At 38.0% G+C, this 23248-nt stretch overlaps 1 protein-coding gene across 1 annotated transcript; it reads left to right on the forward strand.

Annotated features, from left to right (window-relative positions):
* The first annotated feature begins 52 nt into the window (after positions 1–52).
* Positions 53–23248, forward strand: GRK7 (G protein-coupled receptor kinase 7). The gene is made up of 4 exons (XM_021536949.2): positions 53–2793; positions 3543–3980; positions 16764–17035; positions 21207–23248. The coding sequence occupies exons 1-4, from the start codon at positions 2047–2049 to the stop codon at positions 21547–21549; spliced, it is 1800 nt and encodes a 599-aa protein (XP_021392624.1). The 5' UTR covers positions 53–2046; the 3' UTR covers positions 21550–23248.

Here is a 23248-nt window from a genome sequence, read left to right on the forward strand (position 1 = left end):
TAGATTAATGCTGATCTACTTTTCTTTAGTGTTTAATAAACGCTGAGCAGATTTGGATAAGTCAGCAAGCAAATCTCAAAAGTGACTGGAGTAATGAGTATATGTTGAATAATCATATTGTTTGATACTGCTTTTAATGAAGTTATGTTATTTTAGAGAAAAATTATCCTCCATAGAAACTGGGAAATATTCTAATTAATTGAATAGAATTATCATTGAAGCTGTAAATGTGTCTGTCTTATGCAGGTGCCATAAACATAGGTATTTTCTTGATCTGCTTAGGCATGAATATACCAATAGCTGGAATAAGCTTGAGTTCAGCCTTAGGGCCCCAGCTACCAGCCATTTGTCCTGCTGCTCTTTGAGCTGTGGTGGATATTCTGGCCAAACATAAAAAAGATCCTACTGAATTTTAGGAAGTTAAAAGCTTTATTAAAAAAAAACAAAAAAACTGAAAGGCTTTGTTACCTTTGTTAAGCTTTGTTACCTCCTTTATGCCTTTCTCTACCCAGGGTATTACAGGAATGTGTTGCTTAAGGCCCCGTTTTCAGGACAGCCACCAGCAGAATTCCCCATTTCCCCCGCTGGCTCTTTGCAGTTGCCCGTGCTGTTGGCCGCTCCATTGAGCCCTTTACGTAACCTCCCACCCTGGGCTTGCTCACACCTGGCAGGACTGGCCAGGCTTTCCATGTCTGCCTTGCCATTCCCCCTGTTCTCTTGCACACGCAGCACTTAGCAATGGATGGCCCTCTCCATCACTCCTAGAAAAACACCTCCAAGGGAATTCTGTAGAGTGCAAGCACGAGTTTTATGTCAAATGGATTCAATGTGGACAGGATTAAGCTTGTAAAAATGAAACACTGCATGGTTGTAGAGTGGCAAAAAGCAGCCAAGAAGGGGTTAACACTTATTATTATAGGGAATCTTAAAGGTGCCTGTTATTACTCTTGATGTTTAGTTTTTGTGATTCAGCTCTTCAGCTTGCTTTAAGATAGTGAAAAAAGAAACTTGACCTTGACCTCAAAAATGTAGCTTGACCCCAGTGTTACTTCTTTTCTTGTTCTCATAATATCTTCCTTAAATTTAAGGAAAGTTTTAACAGCCAAACCACCTGACCCCACAGCAGAAGGGGGCTTAGCCTAGTGAGTGCCACACATAATTTTTATTCTTTTGAAGAGAAAAAAATGCCTCCTGGTAGGCAGCCAGCAAGTGCAGGTGGAATTTGCCTTCACTTGATTATAATCAGCTTTGTCTCTTTGTTGATGTCACCTTAGCTATATGTTGTTGCCACCTTCTTATCCAACCACTTTCTGTCATAAAGCTCAGCAGGGAAAATAAAGTGAGGCCAAAACAACATATGGAAATGTCTTGGCAAGATTTGGCTGTTCATTTGAAGTGTTTTTCATTTTTCTGTGGGTAGGAGATGAAGTCAGAGCTGTGTTGTTTCATATATAAGGATCATTATTTTTAGACCAGTGGCAGTTCTTAGCCTCTCCATGTAATCTGCTCAGACGGAGCCACGGAAGGTGGCAGGGTTTGCATGGACTGTCTGTGGGGCTCAGTCACTGATGTTGAATATAACTTGAGCTTTGGAGGTGTGAATGCTCAAAGCACTGAATTGTGTAGTTCATCTATGTCAAGGTCTTTAGGCATGGCAGCTTTTCATAAAACCAGTTGTTAGTCTGCTGGTGTTCGATGTCGACTGGGGGAGATCCAGGCCTGTCCTGCTGACTGTGGCCAAAGTGCCCCTGAGTTGGAGAGAGTGCACGTATTGCAGCCGTGCATCGCTGCATGTTCCCAGCAGCCAGGGCCAGTGCATGTAGAGGGAATCTTGCTACATTTAAAGATTATCAGGGCCCATTCTGAAAAACACCAGCTGAACCACGTGCGTTTGGTACTGCCAGTGGGAAGGTTTGTCTAGGGTGTCATCCCTCAGCTATACATAGCAAACTCAAAGCTTCTTACAGAGAAACCTCTTACCAGTCACTTTCCACAAATGGTGCCTATACCTAAAGGTACTTAGTGAAAATCCTTGAGAGGTATTTAATGCAAAAGCAGTTCGTTTCTCTGGTGTTTTTCAGAAGCCCTCACACACTAGCAGGGAGAAGTGCAGTGCAGCTACAGCACAGCTCCTGGGCCAGTTACTCATTTTGTCTGAACCAGGCTCTGCCACCCCAAGGGCTTGCCAAGATGTGTGACATGGGGGGGCTCGACAACCTGATTGCCAACACTGCCTACCTCCAGGCAAGGAAGAGTGGAGAAGGAGACACCAAGGAAATGCAAAAGAGGCGTAAGAGCCTCTCACTGCCCAAGGTTGAGGAGTGCAAAGAGCATAGAGAATCCATTGCTGGTGATTATGACAGCATCTGTGAACAGCAACCCATTGGCAAGAAATTCTTCAGAGACTTCTTAGAGACAGTGCCAGAATATTTGGTAGCTAGGGACTTCCTGGATGAGGTGTCAAACTGGGAGCTGGCAGAGGACAATCTCAAGAGCAGTACCATGGAGAATATTGTCACCAATTTTCTTAAGGAAGGCGCCAAAAACTATCTGTCTTTCATGAGCTCTGACTTGGTCAGCAAATGCAAAGCAGCTACTGCAAAAGACTATGAGAACATCATGCACCTGGCCAAGGAGGAAACCAAAGTCTTCTTTAAAGACAAGCCCTTCCAGGATTTCCAGAACAGCCCCTTTTATGACAAATTCATCCAATGGAAAGTGTTTGAGAAGCAGCCAGTAACTGATAAATACTTCTCTGAGTTCCGAGTGTTGGGCAAAGGTGGCTTTGGAGAGGTAAGAGCTTGCACTTTTAAGGATGTGAGTCATCTTTCCCCTTTCAAGACTAGCAAGTGGGTTTGCAAAGAGCAGTGGATTAAGCCACTGTATGAAGATTTGTAAGATGTGCCCCTTCAGATTGCCCTTTTTCCAGAAATCAGCCTGAGTTATTTATACTGTGATAGAGGCTTTTGTTAGTAAAAAGCTACTTTAATATTTTTGTATTCTGTATCTATGCTAGTAGAAAAGCAGGCTTCTTTACAAAAACTTGCATGAATGTTCATGTAGTTAACTATTAAGTCTGCTCCTTGACATCATATTAGCCTGTGCCATCTCACACACTCCCACATAATTCCTAGCTGCAGTTTAGAGAAAAGCACACATCAGTATCTATTCCAAACTACAGTATGGAGGTTTTTTGAGAGTCAAGCGAGTTTAACTGTACAGACATAATCTGTATATGCTGCTTATTCTCATGGTTACAGATTTTTGTTCTTGTCCTTGTTCCTTTTATTTGCTAATACACGTTTACTAATGGCATCCTCGAGAACTTTGCATCAGGGCCACGATAAACTGCTGCTCCAGAACAGAACTGATTGTGCATTTGTTTTTTCTTGTTTTCTGTGCTAATATACTCTTCATAGAAGTTAGCATCAGCAGCTACTAATAGGCATCAATTATTCCCCAGTTCCTGCCTGTTACTACCTTTGATATTCCAGTCTCTGTGTAAGATTCCTTCATTAGCTTTCCATGTGCGTCTTCTCTAGGTTTGTGCCATCCAGGTCAAAAATACTGGCAAGATGTATGCCTGCAAGAAACTGGATAAGAAAAGGTTGAAAAAGAAAAGCGGAGAGAAGATGGCACTGCTGGAGAAAGAGATCCTGGAGAAGGTCAACAGCCCTTTCATAGTCACACTAGCTTATGCCTATGAGACCAAAACCCATCTGTGTCTTGTTATGAGCCTCATGAATGGAGGGGATCTGAAGTATCACATCTACAATGTGGGAGAAAGGGGTTTGGAAATGAAAAGGATCATCTTTTACTCAGCTCAGATCACCTGTGGGATTCTGCATCTCCATTCCATCAAAATTGTGTACCGGGATATGAAACCAGAGAATGTCCTTCTGGATGACAATGGGAATTGCAGACTGTCTGATCTTGGATTGGCAGTGCAAGTCAAAGAGGGAAAAAGCATCACCCAGAGGGTGAGTACAAATTCTTTGAATGTGGGCAGTGGGAAGTGAAGCAATTCTATTTCTAATGCTTTATGAGACAAAGACTTAATTCCCTGAAATTGATTCTATGCTAAAGACCTAATGTAGTCATTTCATTCTGAGAGACAAGTTGTAAGAAGATTTGGTTTATTAACTCTCTAGCTGCTGCATGTGGTGAAATAACTTCTTTTGCACAGAAACAGTAGAATCTACTTGACCTTTTTCTCTTGACGTGAGTTCTTGAACCAATGACTTTAGAGAGGCAGATGCTTTGTGCCTTATGGAATACTGCATAGTCAGGGATTTAACCAATTGTTTAATGAGCAGCAATCAAAGATATGGCTCCTGTGTATTCCACTTTTACTCCTAGGAGAATATAGTTTCTTACACATTACTCTTAAAGTGATGCTACTGATTGTATTGCAGTTGTGTGTGTTGCTGCATAATAAATTATTTCCAACCCTCCTTCCCCCCACAAATTAATTCCTGAAACAGTTAGCAGACTTGATGGTTTCTAAATGTCCATGCCTGGCTACATATGTAGGAAGAAAAGAGGGATGACCAACTGGATTTTGTGTGAATTAGATTGTGCAACACTTCAGCTGGTGCAGCACTTCAGCTTTTTCTCTGGTCATCCCCAACTAACCTGGATATGTAAAAATGTCAGGAGATTTACACAAGAAATGTGTATTCAGATAGCTTAACTGTGAAAAAGACATATATCTCTCAATATCTCTCCTATATCTGGAGCTTTAAGATGTGTATAATGAGAGAATGTGTTTGAAATACACAAGGAAGATGAAGAAATGGAAGCAACATTATAAACTGGTCTATGTTAAATTCACCAAGTTCACATTAGAAATTCAGTAGAAGAGAGGACCCACTAATGGCCTTCTACACCATGTTTGAGTGCACATCTTTTGATGTTAAGTTCAGTAATTTTGAAGGATCTTTTCTTTCCCTGGCAATTGAAGAAATTTGTACTATGAATGGCTTTATTTCTTGCTGAAAGAAAATGTAGAAATGTATGTATATATTGTAAATAATTTTTAAAGTAAACTGCATAGTGTTTTGGGTACAAAAATACAGCTTCTGTGGAAGCTTAAGGCAGGCTTTTCAGTAGAGCTTATGTGAAATGAGAATGTTGTTTTGTTTGTAAAGATGGCATTTTTATCATTGAACCCAAAGGTATAAACTTTACTGGATTTTGCAAGTTAGAGAGGCATGCAGCTACTATGATCAGAACAAATAGTTTTGTCAAAGGGCAGTTTTTGATACTTGTGAATATGTGGGTTTGGCAGAAAGAAAAAACCTCAAAATTAAATGTGTATTTAGCAATATGTAACCACTTCTGTTGGTATTAGGGTAGAATCTCAAAGCAATATTGGACAAGGTGGTTGTTCCTCCTCACCTTCTATGACAGCCATCAAATTGTTTTCTTTTGTTGTTTTTAGAAGCTCTAGTCACTATTATATGGTTGCTTTTATTAGAACAAAAACTGAATGAATAATGTGCTACATGATTTTAATATGTTGTAAGGAATTTCAGTTAAAGACAGTTTTATTCATACATTACATTGAAATAGGAGATGGAAGAATAAGATTTTTTTTATTTTTGTCTATCATAACTAAACGAGTTAAATTAATAATTCCCATTTTTTTTCATTTTTGCAAAATAGTCATATTTGAAAGCTTCTAAAAAATGTTATATGAGAGCTGGATATTATTATTATTTATGCTCATATCATACACAGGAAGACCAAAGATCACATTTGCAAAACTTACATTAAGCTTCACCATGTACTCCTGTAATAAAAGAAAAATGGTGATGTTAAATTAATTTTTGTCTACTAATTGTAGTCACATTCTGACTTAAAATGATCTGAAAATTTACATCATAACATGCTTTTTGAGTGTGACTCCCAAATTGCTATCACTTAACCAAACCTATACATATCACATTTTCTTTTTTCACTCAAAGGAATGACTCCAAGACAGGTTTATCAAATGAAATTTAGTCAGTTGCACTATTTTGCAGACACAGTTTTATAAAAGCATTTTATAAGGGCATTTTTATAAGCTAAAGCAGAATATATATTCCTTACAGGCCAAATCTGTATTGTACTGATATCTAAATGCCTAATGTCATAAAGCTGTTTCTAGATTTTGGATGATGGTTTGAACTGACAATTTAAGGCTTACAGTTTTCAGTAACTAATTAACGGATATTGCTACTGACCTATAGTATGTAATATATGGATTTATCTGTGCATTTCATTAAAGATTGCAAAAAGTACACTATTTTAATGAATTCTGAAAGTTTTCTGCACTCTCATAGCTGTATAAGCTATTAAAGATTAAATTTGTTCTCCTTTCAAACACAAAAAAAGTTCCTGTCCTCTCATGTATGAATAAATGCACATCACCCATACATCAACTGGAGGATCCATTAATCCCTTTTGTAAATCTTATTAGGTGATTAGGTTATCACATGGCACAAGTAATAAGCTTGTTAATGAGTTCCTGTTTTAGACATTTCCCAAATTTTCATTTAGGGTTTCTACAAAATTATAATATTATGTACTGTTCATCAGCCAAAAAAGTGTTCTTTGTGGGTGGAAAGGTTTTTTGAATTTTAGATTGATAACTTCAACATGGTCTTAATAAAAAATCAAGTGTGTTTATGCTTCAAAAAAAGCATTGTGCAACTGATGATTCAATACTTATGTAATTGAAGTAGCCTTGGTATCCTTTAAGCACTGCTGTCACCTACGCTCCTTTTGAAAGCACTTGTGTGCTCCATACCAATAGCTCATAACTATTAAAAATAAAAATACCTTCCTTTCAGAAACAGTGCTCTTTACAAAGATCTTGAAAGAGTTGGATACCTAGCCTTAGTTTTCTCCCTCTCTTTTCAATTGCTAAAGCAGCAAGGAGAAACATCCAGCTTTCTGTGTGAATGTATTTAAAACTTACACTGTAGTTGTAAGTAATTGATACAGTAATAGTTACAAAATTTAGAAAACTTTAATTTCCCTAAGTGTGCTGATTTGCCTTTGTGAAGTGCCAGCTGCCCCGAGAAAGGAGAAATCACAAGAAAAAAATAAAATACACAAGTTTGAATAATAACAATCTTGAAAATAAAAGTAGAAAACAGTAGAAAGCTACTTACAATGTAATTTTCCATCATTAAACATACATGGATTAACTGGGATCTTCTCATGATAGCTACATAGACGTGCAATCTACCAAGAAATGTATCTGTGCACATTTAATCAGGCAGACCTCTTACTGACATCACTGGAAACAGAAACAAACTCCAGTGGTAATAAAACTACTCAGGACTTAAATGTCATTATGACTTCCTATAAATTTGCCTGTTGCATCTGATCTGATGTGTTGAGATCAGATCTGGTCTGATCTGATCAGACCCTGCAGGAAATAGTTTGTATCTTAAAATTTTGGCTTTTAAAATATTGTTATTTTCTCTGTATTACATAATTGCAATAGACAAGGAGAAACTGAGACCCTGCAAAGATGGCATTTACACAGGCAAAGTGTTTTGTCTGTTATTACTAGATTGATTCTAGAACTAGGGGTTTTTGCATATGAAATGAGGAGCTTCCATCCCAAGTTAATTCCATTTTTCCAGAAGTTAGTGTGTATTTGCTGTTTATCTAGGGAAGAGTTTTCTGCCCTTACTGGGTATGGCTTTTGTGAAAAGCAACTGTTGCATGTAAATTGTGAAGAACTTTTGTGCAGATGCATGTGCAAGCCAGAGAGCTTAAATATTGACATAATAACTGTGAAAAATAACATAAACATATTTCTGTAGTATTTATAAAAGTGCGTTCATATCTTCAGAGGTTTTGGGCTTCTTCACAGTTTTCCTGTGCTATGTTTTATATATTTGAAGGACATCATAATATTTTTATAGGAAAAACATGTTTTGGTTAAAATCTTACTCAAAATGTCCTTTTGCCCTCCTGTATGTTTGTTTATTATAAGATTCTATTTCTTAGGAAAACAGAAGGAAATCTATTTAGATGTTCCTGAAACTAGCAGTTTAATTTCAAGGCAGCTGAAAAGCAGGAGGAGGGTTTAGACTTGTGAAATAAAAAATAACTCAGCAAGCTATTTTACAGTTGACCTTTGTTCATTATCACATGGCATTCTTATTGGATAAGGTTCTGTAAAAATTTCTTCTTCCTTTGCTCTTTGAAGAATGACAGCTCTTCATTTGCTGAGAATTGGAGGAACTTGTTTTGCTTATACATTTTGAAGTATGACATATAAAATTGATGATGTTTTTACTAGCAGAACTGTATTCTTAAAAATTTTGATAATCACAGTTGTTATGAGGTGCGTTGTCATGCCAGGTGTTTCAGTTTTTTTTAATCTCTGAAATGTACTGTACAGGATGCAGCCTTACCCACAAAAGTCTGTGGGGCCAGTTGGACTCCATGCGGTGGTACTGAGGGAGCAGCAGAAGTGATCTCCGAGTCACTTCCCAGCATGGCTTTTCCAGCAGTCCTGGGAAACCAAGGAGGTGCCAGTTGGCTGGATGTTAGCAAATGTGATGCCCATCCACACAATGGGCTGGAAGGAGGATCCAGGAAACTACCAGCCTGTCAGCCTGACCTTGGTACCAGAGTGGAGAAGATCATCCTGATTGTGATCGTGCAGCACATACAGGACAACCAGGGGATCAGGCCCAGCCAGCATGGATTTAGGAAAGGCAGGTCCTGCTTGACCAACCCCATCTCCTTCCATGGCAGGGTGACCTGCTTTGTGGATGAGGAGGTGGCTGTGGATGTGTCTGTCTGGACTGTAGTAAAGCCTGTGTCACTGTTTGCTGCAGCATCTCCTGGAGAAAGTGGCTGCTCATGGCTTGCACAGCTGCTCTCTTTGCTGGGTGAAGATGGGCTGGATGGCTGGGCCCAGAGTGCTGGGGAATGGAATTCCATCCAGCTGGCTCCTGGGCACTGCTGGGGCTCCCCAGAGCCCAGCACTGGCACCAGCCCTGGTTTATGTCTTCACTGATGATCTGGACAAGGGGAGCAAGTGCACTCTCAGCAAGTTCACAGACAGCCCCACATTGGGTGGGAGTTGGATATGGCAGAAAGGATACTGTAGTAATCTCAAATTAAGAGAATGCAATATGTCCCATGAAATACTTTTCCTACACACAGTGGGCCATCCACTTTTTCTGTCAGGGAATGACATTGGAGCCCTTTATGGTGTAGCACAAGGTCTTGGCATGACTTTTACCATTGTTCCTCATTCAGCTTAATCTGACAGTTAATAAATGGTATGGCATTTTCTACAAAAAGCATGCATTCTGGAATGATCCCTTGGGTAAATCATCTAGTGGGCCATGCATTGACTCTTTGTAGCCAAAGATGTTTTTATTTTGTTGGATAAGAAATGCAACATTTGGCTGACACTCTAATTCTTTTAACTTTTGCTTTGACAGCTTTGACCAGAAGCAGTATTGCAGAAACAGTAAGCTGGGAGATGGTGAGGAATGTAGTACTTCTTTCTTACTGGACCACATGTGGCATTCCATTTGCTGTCATGAGTAGTTAAAGTTAACAGGCATGCAGTTAGCTTTTTAAGGAAGACAAAATAAAGTCCTGGAATTGCAGACATATCCAAGTGAAAACTAGGGCCTTGGTTTTGCCCATTATTCAAGTTTAAAATCTGCTAGTGAAAGGTAGCAGGTGGTGGTTCTTAAAACAGATATTAAACCAGAATGTAGTTAAGCTGCAGGACACTCTTTCAAAGGGTCTTGTAGGGTCTGCAAATTTATCTAGGTTCAGGGGGAGAGTGGACAATTAGTGGAAAAAAGTTTTGTTGAGAGAAACCATTTCTGCCTCTGGAAGCCCTTGAACTGCAAATAGTTGGAGTTTGGGAAAGTATAGGGAAGTCTCAATGTACACACCAGGCTCTTACAGACTTCCCTGTACATTAATTTGTTTGAATGTAGTTCACAGACAGTGAACTGGCCTATGGGCCATTAGTCTGATGCAGCCAGTGCCCATCTCCTTGGATTTACATTTTAAGGAATGGTACCTCCAACGTTTGTCATAATCCTGACAGATAAGGTGAATGAAATCCCATGGATTTCAGTGATCAGCACTCTCCAGGCCTCATTGACATTTGCACTGCTTGACCTACAGTGTCTGTACCTACACTGGAGGGGCTCTGCTCTTCACAGGGCAGCCTGCAGTCCTCTCCCTCAGTCACAATGTCATAGAACACAGACTTCTCTTTGACATCCCCTTTCTGAGGAATGAATTCATTATGAAGAGCTTCATAAAATAGAGCTAAGTAGATGGAGAGTCTTTTCCCTTATTAACACTGTTTATGGAATATTCTGTGGTCATTAAATAATGAAACCACAGATACCTCTGAAGTATTATTATTTTTACCTTATAGATGGGACACAATCAGGAGACATTTAAAAGGAAGTTAAAGGGGAAATCATGTTACAGGAAGACTAAAGAACCCTTGTAATCTTTGAATTCTAATTGTGTATTTCTGAATCTCTACCAAGTGTTCTGTTTGTCCCAAATGCTCCGTCCTATAATATCTGATTGCTTCCCAGTCTGTCAGTGCCTTCTCGTGTCTTCTGATGGCATGTCACTGAGGTGGGAGTGTTAGCAAGTTCTCTCTCCAGTCGGGATCTGAGGCAAAGGTTTATATGTGATCATGCAAGAAGAAAGCAGGGAGCTGCTCGTAGAATCCAAAGTTAAAATTGGTGCCCAGTTACTGGATTGTTGTTTCTCAAGCCCTTTATCCCTTTGACTTCCATACAGCATGAATCTAAACTGAAACCATGTTGTACCTGTGTCTATTCCTCTTCCCAAGGAGGTGCACACAAGGAACAGTCCCTGCTGCACAGAGTGGCTTTCTCTTTTGTTGTGCAACTTCCTTCATTTCAGTGATTACTGATGACCAAACTTAAAAGATTAAAAACCAGTGCTGGATTTTTTTACTATTCCAGTTAGTGACTTTGAACCCAGGGCCATTTTTTTCTTTTTTTCAAATATAGCAGAAACCTCTTTTGTCTCTTTTGTGCTATTGCCTGTGGGGGCTTTTTTTTAAAGCACTCAACTTTCCCTATGAAAATCACCTTCTTATGTGAGAATCAAAAAAAGTTTGATCTTGAATCTTACCATAAGCATGTGGGATTCACATGCTTCTGTAAGATTCAAGACCAAACTTGGGATTGGAGTGCCTAAGCTCCAGTGTTGACTTTCTCATTATCTTCTCCTGCTACTCTGAAGAGCCCTCCTTGTGTTCTTCTGAATCAGCAATTTACGATGGGCCATCCCATCAGAAGGTCCCTCCTTCTGCTAAGCATTAACAATACGCATATCTTTATTCTGTGTGACTTTTCCAAGTGCCTTTTGCCCTATTTAGATCTAGTTTTCTTTAAAAAAATATAGTTGCCTATTAATTGGGTCAGCTAGTTTCTTGTTACTGTATGAACATGTAGTGAGAAACTGGAGGAACTGCAATTCTGTGTAACTCAGTTAAATTACGCTCTGTTCCTCCTCACAGTGACTCTTGGGAGAAGAATTAAGATGGTGAAATGAGTGACAGAGGCAGATCAGTGTTGTTCTCCCCATCTAAGGCCTGTTAGCTTGTGTGCAGGGAAGAGATTTCTGTGGTCTGTTCCTGCATTCCTACAGGGTCTATTAAGGCCATTGCTGAAGGAGTGGAGGAACAGCTGGACAAGAGAACAAAGCAGGCAGTGGCACCCCTTGGAGGAAGGAAGGACCGAGCCCCAGGAAACAGCTGATAGAGCTAAACTCAGCTTGTTTTTTTTCCTCTGTTCAACAGTTCTTGTGCCATGGCAAACAAAAGATAGACATTCTGATTTGCTTTACTGTTTGGTTTGTTATATCAATGGAGTTTGTTTTGCAGAGATCTGTGGGAAAAGGTAGCGAGATCTCAATCCCGTTTCTCCCCATTTGCCTGTTTCTGTGCTGCTGAAAGCTCCAGAGAGTCGTGTCTCCTTCTTGCCTGCACCTGCTGGAAGCTGGCACAGGGGCAGTGTTGGAGGGGCTGTCCCCTGCCCGGACAGCAGTCCCAGGGATGTGTGAGCTGCTGCACTGCGGGCCTGCTTCTGCCCCGAGCTCTGCTGTGCCAGGTGCCTCTTGACTGCACTGGGATCTTGAGTGCACTTAGTGCTTCTCAGGATCACATCTTCAATTACTAAAAGATTATAATTATGTGACCTTTGAAAAATTTATGCAGGATCGCATTTCACAAAAGAAACATTTGTATACTTTCAGATGAGTCATTTCTACTATGCCTTGTCAAATCACACTCAAAGCAATAATTCCACTCAATGGAGCTTCTTTGCTAATGAAGCCAAGGACAGCATTTGCACATTACATTTTAGAGAGTTACTGAAAAATTGCTTTTTGGGTTGTTCTCAAGGTAATGAAATAAAGGGAAAGAAGATCTGTGAATCCTTTTAAAAAGCAGATCAATTAAAATTTAATTGACTGAAATATATTGACTATTTTTATAATTCAAGTAGCATATGCAAGTAAATCATCCTGCTTATCACAAAAGACCATATTAGATCGAGAGCAAGCAAAAAGTAGCTAGTGTTGTATTCACTACGCTTTAAAATGTTCTGTGCCTCTACAATGGCATAAATAGAAAGTTGGGATAATACAGCATTCTTCTAGTAAAAAAGTTGGGATAATATAACATTCTTTGTCTTCTTTGTGATGTTTTTATTAGATGTTTCCAGGTCAGTGAAGGTGCAATATCATGTGTTTGTGTCTCTGTAAGATCACTTAATTAGTTAACACATATGTTCAAATGGTTTCTTGTATTACCAGGAATTATACAGGAAAGAAGAGAATAATATGCTTGGTCTCAGTCAAAACCCAGTCAACATCCTAGTAGTGTAGAGTTGACAACAAAGGAATTAACTTTGAGTATGGGTATTTTATTTTCTCCATTTCCATTAAAATAGTGAAATTTATCCATGTAAACTAAGATCTAGTAAGAAATATAATATACAGTTTCTGAATTTACTTATAAATTGTACTGAATGAAAACATCTGCAAGATCATACAAACCAACTGATTTTTTTTGTATGATAGACATATTAGTATCCCATACTTGGAGATATTCATTCTGAGGCATGGTCAGATAATTCTAACTGAATTAAATATTCAGTACCAGCCCATGGGAAATAGACCCCTTGAAAAAAATAATGCATTTATCTTTTGTGGTTGTTTTTAATTTCTTTGCTTTCTGTCCTTTTTTTCATCTTTGCACTAGAATATACTTTACAGTATACTTATTTACTCCACACCTGCTAAAAGTAATTTACTTTCATTCACTTTTGCAATGGGAATCAGTGGATAAGTGTTCCACCTAATACATTATTTTTTGCTGCTCAGATTTCACTTCTAGCGAGAGTTGTACAGTTTTATAACTCCCTTCACAAAACTTCTGTTTTACCTCATTACATAAATCTCTCCTGAGGTTACTGAGGCTGCCTTTCCTGTTGCCCTAGGATCTCTGTTCCTGGAAAGATGATCTGATTTTTACATCTTGTTCTCTATAATGATTAGTATAGGGATGCTAGGTATTACCTTCCCTCTAATGCTGCCTAGTCTCCAAAGATAGAATTAAATCTTCATTTGAAGGATCTGTGTTCTTCCAGGTGCTGAATAATTCCTTTTTTGTGTTCTCTAATACAGCAAATTCTAAAGGCTTTAGCATCTTTCTTCACAAATCATTTTGCCAAAACTAAATATATAGAGAAATAGGTGGAAAAGACTAAAATTTAAGCTCTTTCTTTTCTTCCTTTTGTCAAATTCCTATTTTGATAAAAGTAGAGATTTATGTATTTCTCCCCTCTTACAGTTTTTCTTCCCCCTTAAAAATCCCCGTTCGCTTGTGAAATGTGTTTGCTTCTGCTGAAAATTGTCACGTTTTAATGGGTTTTAAGTCTCAAATCTTATGAGATTAGGTTTAGATTTCCTGTTTCTTAGGCTGTTCCTTCATTGTGAATAGAAGGAAAGCTTCAGGGTTGGGAGAGTTTTGTTTTTAGATTCAAGTTTGGATGAAATTCTATGAGAAAACCAGCTCTCATTAAATTCTGAATTGGAATGGTTTGGCATATCAGAGGAATGATATGTTTCTAGACTTTCTCAGATGGAGTTGGATCAGCTCAGTAACAGCTCAAAATCCCAGTGCTAGTAATTTAGTGTTGAAGTTTAGTTCTTGTTTACATTTAAGCTCATCCACAGCCTGTCACTTTAGCCTGAAGGGAGGCTGTTGTCAGTCAATTCTGTTTTCTATTAAGTTGTGGTTGTGCTGTCTTTTTGGTCTTTGGTGATGGCCTTGCTTTCTCTGTTCTTTAGAAACACAAGCACCATGTCAAAGCATGGTGTTATTCCAGATGGTATATCCTGCTGGAGGATATGTTGAAAATGCCTGTGAAGAAACTGAAACTACTTCTTTTGAAAAAACATCTGTGGAAGAGAAAATGCAAGTGGAACTAAAGAGACAGTCTGAAAAGATTTGCCCTGAGACACATTTATGACAGTAGATTTCTGACTTTTCCATGTCAGATGTATCCAGGTTCTGTATGATGATGCTAAGTTGCAGCAAAGTAATCTCTTATCAGTAAGACCACATTGTGCTGTCAGGGCACATTTTGATGATAATGTGACTCAATAGTTCTTCAAGGCATTAGTGCCCCATCTTCATCTCAGTAAAAATAAGAATGTTTATTGCTTCCCAGAAGGAGGAAAAAAAAAGCAAGGGAAAAAAAAAAAAGTTCCAGAAACCTATTTAGAGCTATGTTTACTAATCCACAGCGAGCTCTGTGTGCAAGCTTTTGTATCAAAATTTCTCTACTACTTTCAGCCTCTCCTCTTCTTTCCAAGTTTTTCTGAAGCCAGATGGATCTGGGGTCTGTGATCTGTGTTTGAGCATTTGTCCCCTTACTGGAACAGAGCAGTAATCATACCTAGAAATATAATACTGTCAGGGTATCTCTCAATATTTTTGTTAGAGAAACCCCATCGTATGCAGTACAAATTGCCTGTGGGATGATGTCAGCAGCTCCTCTGTACTTCTGTAGCTTTAGTGAGAGAGGCAACTGTTCACTTTCAACCTTCCATTTTGCTTTCAACCTGACTGATACTTTTGTTCTTCTCATCCCATTTATGTTTTTCAACCAAATGGATGATTTTGCTCTATATCCTTAAAAACAAAACAAAACAAAAAAACTAAAAAGAGAGAAAATAAAGTGGATTTAATTTTCTGTCTGTTAGGCTTATGCTTTAATTGATGCTAAAATGTTCCCTCTTGCACACATTGTTTACAGCAGAGACATTATATATCATAATGTGTACTGACACAAGCTGAAGCTTATGGGGAGACCTGACTTGGAAGTACTGTGCCTAAAATTGCAAAAATCAGAGGGGTTATCTAATGCCATAAAATAAAATTCATCTGTTGAGCTGCTCTTTTTATAGATACAATTTGTCCAAATGAGCTTAGCTTTACCTTTTTCTAACTGTTTTGCTTTGGAGTGAATCTCTGTCACTGATTGTATTCTGATATCAGTAATAATGACCATTTTGAGTAAGTTTTAGTGGGATTTTGCACAGGCACAGTTTGTTATTTTAAATTGTTATACTGGTAATATCTAAGTCCCAGTATTTAAAAAATATGTGACAGGTTCAAGCAGCTTCTGACATGGTTATCACTGTTAGGTGGATCTGCTAAATACGTAATACAGAGCATGAGGCGCAGCAGTAAATGTGGGTTCAGCGGAGGAAATGCTGTTGTGATTGGAATCCCACATCCTCAGTCATGTAACAGAGAGAGCTGATCCCTTCACTGCCCTCCCAGGTGAATCAGCTCCCTGGGGACAGAGGCAGCAGGAGCTATTTCAGTCACTGCAGCCTGTCCCCCAAGGGGCAAGTGGCAGGGCTGGGAAGAAAGCAAGCAGATGTCCCTCTCAAAGAGTGGCCATTTCTTCTCTCAGAGAAGGGGCCATTAGTGCTGTAAATAGTCTTTATTCAGGCATCTTTTTTTAGTCAGGAAGTATGAATTTGTTCCTGCACCCAAATGTGCGCAATTTATGAATTATGATTTTCATAGGTTTACTTTCTTACAGTGGTTTTTAAGAGTTTTTCTTGGCCCTTGGTGGAAGAAATTTATGCAGAAACCAAGAGGGAGGTGGTGAGAACTTCCTCATGGCAGCTCAGCTACTGGCTCGATGAGAATTTTCTCACTGGCAGCAGAGCCCTGTCTTGGACCAATTATGTAACTATTGCACAGTGACTGTTTAAATCTGTGACTGTTTTTCCTGGTTTTTGTATTTTTTAAAATATTTTCAAATTGACTGCTACTTGTGTTTACACAATAAAACTAAGAATATCTTCAATGAAAAAAAAAAAAAAAGAGGAAGATAGCAAGTTGCCCTGAATTTAAAATTAAAACACTTTTAGGTAGAAATTGCACTGACATTTCAACTTTGAAAAGCATATGTAAGACAGTTTTCTCACGTGCCAAGATGTTTAAAGAGAGATATGGTCTATGTTCTAAAAAAGTTGTACCTCACCGATTCTAGATTTTAAAAAAAGGTCAGGGTTTCTAGATCTAAAATATATCAGTAGAATTACTAATATTTTGAATAAATATAGAGTAGTCTGTTTAATTGTATGCATTTCACTACTGACATTGTAAAGTAAATCTATTTTTGTGTTTGCAATAGGCTGGGACAAATGGTTACATGGCTCCAGAAATCCTGAAGGAAGAGGACTACAGCTATCCCGTGGACTGGTTTGCTATGGGGTGTACTATTTATGAGATGGTTGCTGGGCGAACACCATTCAAGGATTTCAAAGAAAAGGTCAATAAGGACGAGGTTAGAAGAAGAACTCTGGAAGATGAGGTGAAATTTGAACATGCCAGCTTTACAGAGGAAGCAAAAGATATTTGCAAGCTGTTTTTGGCTAAGAAAAAAGAGGACCGTTTAGGAAGCAGGTATGCCTTCTCAATCTCAGTACAAGAGAAATTAAAGCTGCAAACAATAGTTTACTCATTGCACAAAATGGGTTGGAACTTCACTTTATACAGAGTAATGAATTTCCCCTTTCACTTCTAGAAAGAAGGAGGTGGAAAGTTTTGAAGATAATATGGAAATAAGGAATATTGTTGCAATAGTGTGATCATGTATCTTCACTCCAGATGACTCATAGGAGTTGCCTTCTTGTTATTTTCTGTGTTAGACTCTATATTGTTTTGGGAGAAAGGGTCAAAAGGATTTTTCTTACACATTCTTTCCTAAAGGTAAAAGATATTCAAGTGGATACCTGCATCCCTGCTAGTGCAGACTGAATGCAGAATATTAGGCTGTATTGCTTACTGGAATGATGTGGGCAGATATCCAGATTTGCAATGTGGATTCTCTTCCCTGCAGATACCTAATTTGCAAGGCTGCATCATTGGCTTCTTACTGAAGAGACCTTAACCTCTGCTTTGCTCAAGTGCTTTAAAAAGATGCTATAGAATTTCTGGTCATTCTGACTCATCTCAGGGAGAAAAAGAATATTTGGCACAAATTCCTATAATGCAAAACATTTCTGGGCACTTCAGAGGTGGCTTTGGGTTGATGAAGACTGGTAGATATGTCCATGACTTAGCAATTTCAAGGAACTGTTCAATAAGAAGAGAATTGCAAAGCTAAACCTTTTAATGTTTAACTTGTAATAGCTCGGATCCCTCTTAAATGATGTGTGTGTGTATAAATGATTTAGTGCATTTCCAATTAGATTGCAGATCTACATTTGTAATCCAGACAAATTAAAGAAATATAATAAAAATGTAAAAAATTAATCGGAAACTGATAATACCTATATTTAGTATACACTGTGATTTGAATACAAATATATGTATCCGGTAGTTTTCCAGTCTAAAGGTGGAATAGACAAAGGTCTCATTGAAAATGCATTGATAGTCTTCTAAATTTATATTTCATAACAATGTGGAACAGTTTTTCAAAATGTTAGGCAAACATTTGTCTGAAAGAATTAACTCTAATGAGAGATAATAGATCATTAATATACATATTCTTAATATTCTGTTGGTAAATGAAGACAGGTACTTTTGTGCCTGATGAATTTTCCCAGCAACTTTGCAAGACAACAGAAAAAAGTTATTTTCAGCAGCACATGGAGTATGTTTAATACAAAATCTATATTGTTTCACCATGTATTAAAAGCTTACTTTAAAAGTAATTTTAACACAAAAACATTCAGAGCACTCTTAACTTAAAGTCAGCATACTTTGCAGACCTATGGACTTACAGCACTTCGTGAAGTAAACAAATTTCAGAGTAGGGGAAAATGAAATTTAGAAATTGTGAGTGACTTGGTTGAGTTCATTCAGCAAGTCTGAAATAAAACCAACAACTCATGATTCACTTACTGTAACCACATTGCCTTTTCCAGGGGAATAATTTGCAATCTTTCTGTCTGCTTTTTGTTCCATAACTTCTCAGCAAAATGAGAAATGGACACAGAAAGGTTACTGCACATTGTATTTTTAATTTTCTGCTGTTTAAGATATCCTTCATCTGATGTGCCATACTTGGAGAAGGTGAACAATAAATAGGATGTATACCTTGAGCATGATCCAGAATAAAAGCGTACATGTACCTCTTAAACAGGGTGATACTATCCAGGACAGCTGTGTGTTATGTAAAGATTAGCACTGTAATTCTCCTAAGGACAACAAGAGCTTGGGTTATCCACAGCAGTGCCTGTTGCATAAGTTAAAGCTGCTCAAAGACAGCTTTATTTTGTACACCTGACCTTTTAAAACACTCCTATCTTCTACTGAAGATGTGATTTCACTAGCTAACTCAGGAAAGATGTAACCCCTTTTCTCCACTGAAACTTTTTGAGATAATATCTCAGATTCTGAACCTGTAAAGTGATTTTAAATTTTTTTTAATAGAAGAATACAAAATTGCCCAGCTTCATGTGAGTTCGTTTGCTCTTCCTATTAAAGTTATTGTAAAAATGCAGTTCACAGAGGATGAGCTCAAGTTCATCTCCAGCTAGTTGGAAGATGTCTTAGTTCCAGTAGATGGCATTCATGTAGCTTTACATTTTTTAACTTTTTATGGTTTCAGGACAACGAACACTGCAGCAATTCATTTTGCAGCCTCCACCAGCTTCTAGTGCTTTTTGGTTTATGTTACAGAAAGGAAAAGCAAAATAAAGGGAGATTTTTGTGAGCGCCTCTGCCCAGTCAGCACTCCTGGCTTACCAGTGTCCCAGGATACCAGTTAACTTGAACAGCAGCTGAAATGCATTTCAGGCTAACAGTAAATGTAAATAAATAATTTCAGCTTCTCAAGTACTTGGTTATCACTGGCTAGGTAAGGTAGATAATTTTGCAAGCCTATGGATATGTAGAAGTCAAGATCCTTAATCTGTACACTCATAATTTTGTTCATATGGTGCTTTGGGGTTGAAAACATAATATTTTTCATTGCCTAGCATGCCTGGATGGCAGCATCTACCATTCTTCAGGTTGTGGCATCCTGCTTATTTATGGTGGTGTACAGTGGGTAATGGCTAGTGGTGGCTTGCTCAGAGGAACTGGGCAGCAGAGGTACAAAGTGACAATTTTCTAGCAAGGGGCTGAAAAGAGCAGCTGGTGTTTCATCTCTGAGTTTCATCTCTGCTGTGCACAGGGAACACCAAGGCAGGCTAGAAGCACAGCAGGGCCAGCATGAGGAACGGGCGGTAGTGCCAAGGTAGATGAGTTGTTCTGCATGCATGGAAATTTAAGATTAAAAAAAATAAAGATTTTTCCATAATCACACACATCTACTGCTTCTATATGATGCTTCTGCACACTTGCAAAGATAAAAAGACTTGCCAAAGGTTTGCATTATATTTTATTCATAGAACATTGTCTAGAGATATATGAGGACTTAGACTTTGCTAAGTTTGGTTTTGTAAGGAGGTAGGAAAAGAAAAAAGCAATGTGTTAGGAAGTACCATTTTCTGAGGCCAAAACGCAGACAGATTTGATTCTCCTATATTACTGTTTTCAAGAGCAGTGCATCTATAAATACATTAAACAAAGAGTGCTTAGGTGTGGAAAAGACAGTGCTCCTCTCTGCTCCTCCTTTCTCTAGAATTCCAAATTCAGACTTTGCATGGCTTGACACTAAAGGCACAGTTCAAAAGCTGCAGGCTTTGGTCATGCTTCAGCAAGCACACATTTGTGGCTCAGATGATTTTTATCACCAGAAAATGTCCTACATGTCTCTCTACAGGTCTACAGTGAAACAATTCACTATTTTTTTTATAGCTGAAGTTCTCCCCGAGGTCTGCAGTTGGTTTTTGTAAGATTTATTTAACTTAAGTATTTACAGTGATTTAGTCCTTTCTTGTTTTCATTACTGGGTTTTAACTATATTAATAAAGGATTATGTTTGTGACAGTAGCACATCTACTTCATCTGTGAATATCTTGCCTAAAAAAATACTTGTTAATTTATAAGAGTAGTTACTTTGAATGAATTGTCACTATAAGTGGGAGTGTTTGTTTGAGTGACATAACTGAATTCTAGGCTGTAAATGTGTAGATGCTTTGAATTAAGATAAAATGAGAATTATCATTTGTCACCAGCTTCTGTTGCTGCACTGAGTCAGTCTAGAGATGTATTAACCCAATATACCCCATTCTAGAGTTTAATACTTATTCTTACCCTATAGTCAGATACTCTTATCCTAGAGATACAGAGCCAATCATTGAAATTCCCTTGTGGGACAGTAGATCCAGTACTCCCCCTCCCACCCTGCTGTAGGTTCAGTTCTGGTGGAAGTGAAGCTTTGGGTGGGGTATCCCGGATGCAGCACTGCAGCTCCTGCATGGCACCTTGCCTGGGCTGTTACCCTGAAGGTGCAGTCATGGGATCAGAATGTTTTCAGCTTCTCGGCTTGCGTTGTACAATGCAGCGTTCCTCGGTTAGGAAAAAAGGAATTGTGTTGCATGACATATATATACAATATAGACATCTATAGATCTATATCTATAGCTATATATCTAAAGTACTGACATGTACAAAACACAGACACCCTTATATCTCTCTGAGAGCAAAACACACTGATGAACAAACTTTTGCTTTATTGCAGGAATGAAGATGATGACCCAAGAAAACACAGCTTCTTCAAAACTATAAATTTCCACAGGTTAGAGGCAAACCTTGTTGACCCTCCATTTGTGCCAGATCCATCAGTTGTCTATGCCAAAGATGTTGCAGACATTGCTGACTTCTCTGAAATACGAGGAATTGAGTTTGATGACAAAGACAAGAAGTTCTTCAAAAAGTTTGCGACAGGTGCTGTCCCTATACCCTGGCAGGAAGAAATCATTGAAACGGGACTGTTTGATGAACTGAATGATCCCAACAGAGTTGTTTCTGGAGGTTATGCAAATGGAGGGGAAGCTAAGTCAGGAGTTTGTTTGTTGTTGTAATGATATCTTTACCAAAAAGAGTAGAATCCACCTCAGAACTTTCCATATTCTGACTCTGTTTCAGAACCTCAGTACACCTGTTTGAGAAGAGCCAGCCAGTGTAATGTGACATTGACAGGCTGTGTAGGACCACCAGCTGAATAGACTGTATTATTTTCCTTTGTTCTAAGAAAGGAGATATTTTTGTGTTATTGGAGACGAATCAAATGAAGAACCATATTTCTCCAAGAAGCTTAGATTAGAAATTCTGAAATACAAAAAGCAGTGATACAGTGAAGAGGCAAAAGCTTTTGAAAATGATTGTTACTGCTTTGAGTACAATGATTCACTGGGTTTTTTTCTTGTTATTTCTACTAACATTTCCTATTTGTTCCACAGTTTTCAGGAAGGATTTTTTAATTTTAAAGTAATCTCGGATAGTGGAGCTCATATACCCTGTCAAACTCAGAATCCTACTGGTTAGCCAGACTGTCTGTTAAATTCTGTTAGGTTTTGGGTGGTTTATTGTAATATGTTCAAATTGTCGTAAGATGCAAAGAAAGCTCTACATATCACTTGGAAATAAGAGCAACAGGATCAAACTCTGCAAAAGTTATTTTAATGGAGTGAAGATAAGATTGCACCAATTTAATGGAATAAAGCATTTATTAATTATTATTAAGTGTATTCTTATAAGTGTTAATAATATATACAAAGAAAATGTATTTACAATTAAATACACATTATTTTTGGCAATTTTAAACTTTTATCAGATTTCCCGATAATTTTTCTGTATTTTGGTGATAAATTAAGCTACAGATAGACCAAAGCAATTTATAATTGACTTCTTACAAGACATTTATTTCAGTGTAATGTAGATTTTAATTCAAGTTGAAAAATGCATTATATTGTTGAGTGCTGTAATGGTGAAAAAATTATGTATGCAAATTGAAACTATCTTCAAATGTTTATTGATTCTCATGCAAATTTTGAAGTGTTTTTATTTTTCAATTTTATGACAACCTAAATTGAATTACTTGGGAATATTGCTATGAATACTTGCTCCTGGTGAAGTGTATTACTCATGAGATGCCTCCTGCTGATTTTCTGTGATAAGAAAATAGGCAGTTGTTCTTTGCACAACTTTTAAAACTGACCCTGCACATGCTGGTCACTGTCATCTATCCAGCCATAATTTCCATTGACTAAAGTGGAAGTGGAAACTACTTCATTCCTTGGAGTCCTGGAAGCTGCAAATGCCCCATTTTCTGTTCTTCATACAGCAGATTTCCTACTGAACTCAAGGACTTCTTTTGGCTGGACACTAGTGTTAACTCACATGTCTGTTTTAGAGGAGGAAAACCTGTATATACGATGTCTTCTGTACTCAGGTCTGTCATGTGAAGCACACAGCATTGGTACTTATTTACAGCCTAATAGCACATCCCAAACTCTTAAGTTTTAAATACTGTAAGTGTTTTAGTCACAGTTAAGTAATACAATGGTAATACTTTGTGTTGTTCTGAGTAGAAAAAGAATTGTTCTTTTTTCCTTTTAAATTTGCTTTTCCGGTGCTTTATATACTTAATATTGAAGTGAAAACCAAGAACAATTTTACTTAGGATTAGTGGGTAATCCTGTTCATGAATTATGACCATAAAATTGTCTGCCTTTTGAATGGAGACTTTCTGTCAAATAATTTAAAACAATATAAGCTGAA

The sequence above is a fragment of the Lonchura striata genome, chromosome 10 (genome assembly GCF_046129695.1).
Source record: "Lonchura striata isolate bLonStr1 chromosome 10, bLonStr1.mat, whole genome shotgun sequence".
Classification (NCBI taxonomy): Eukaryota; Metazoa; Chordata; class Aves; order Passeriformes; family Estrildidae; genus Lonchura; species Lonchura striata.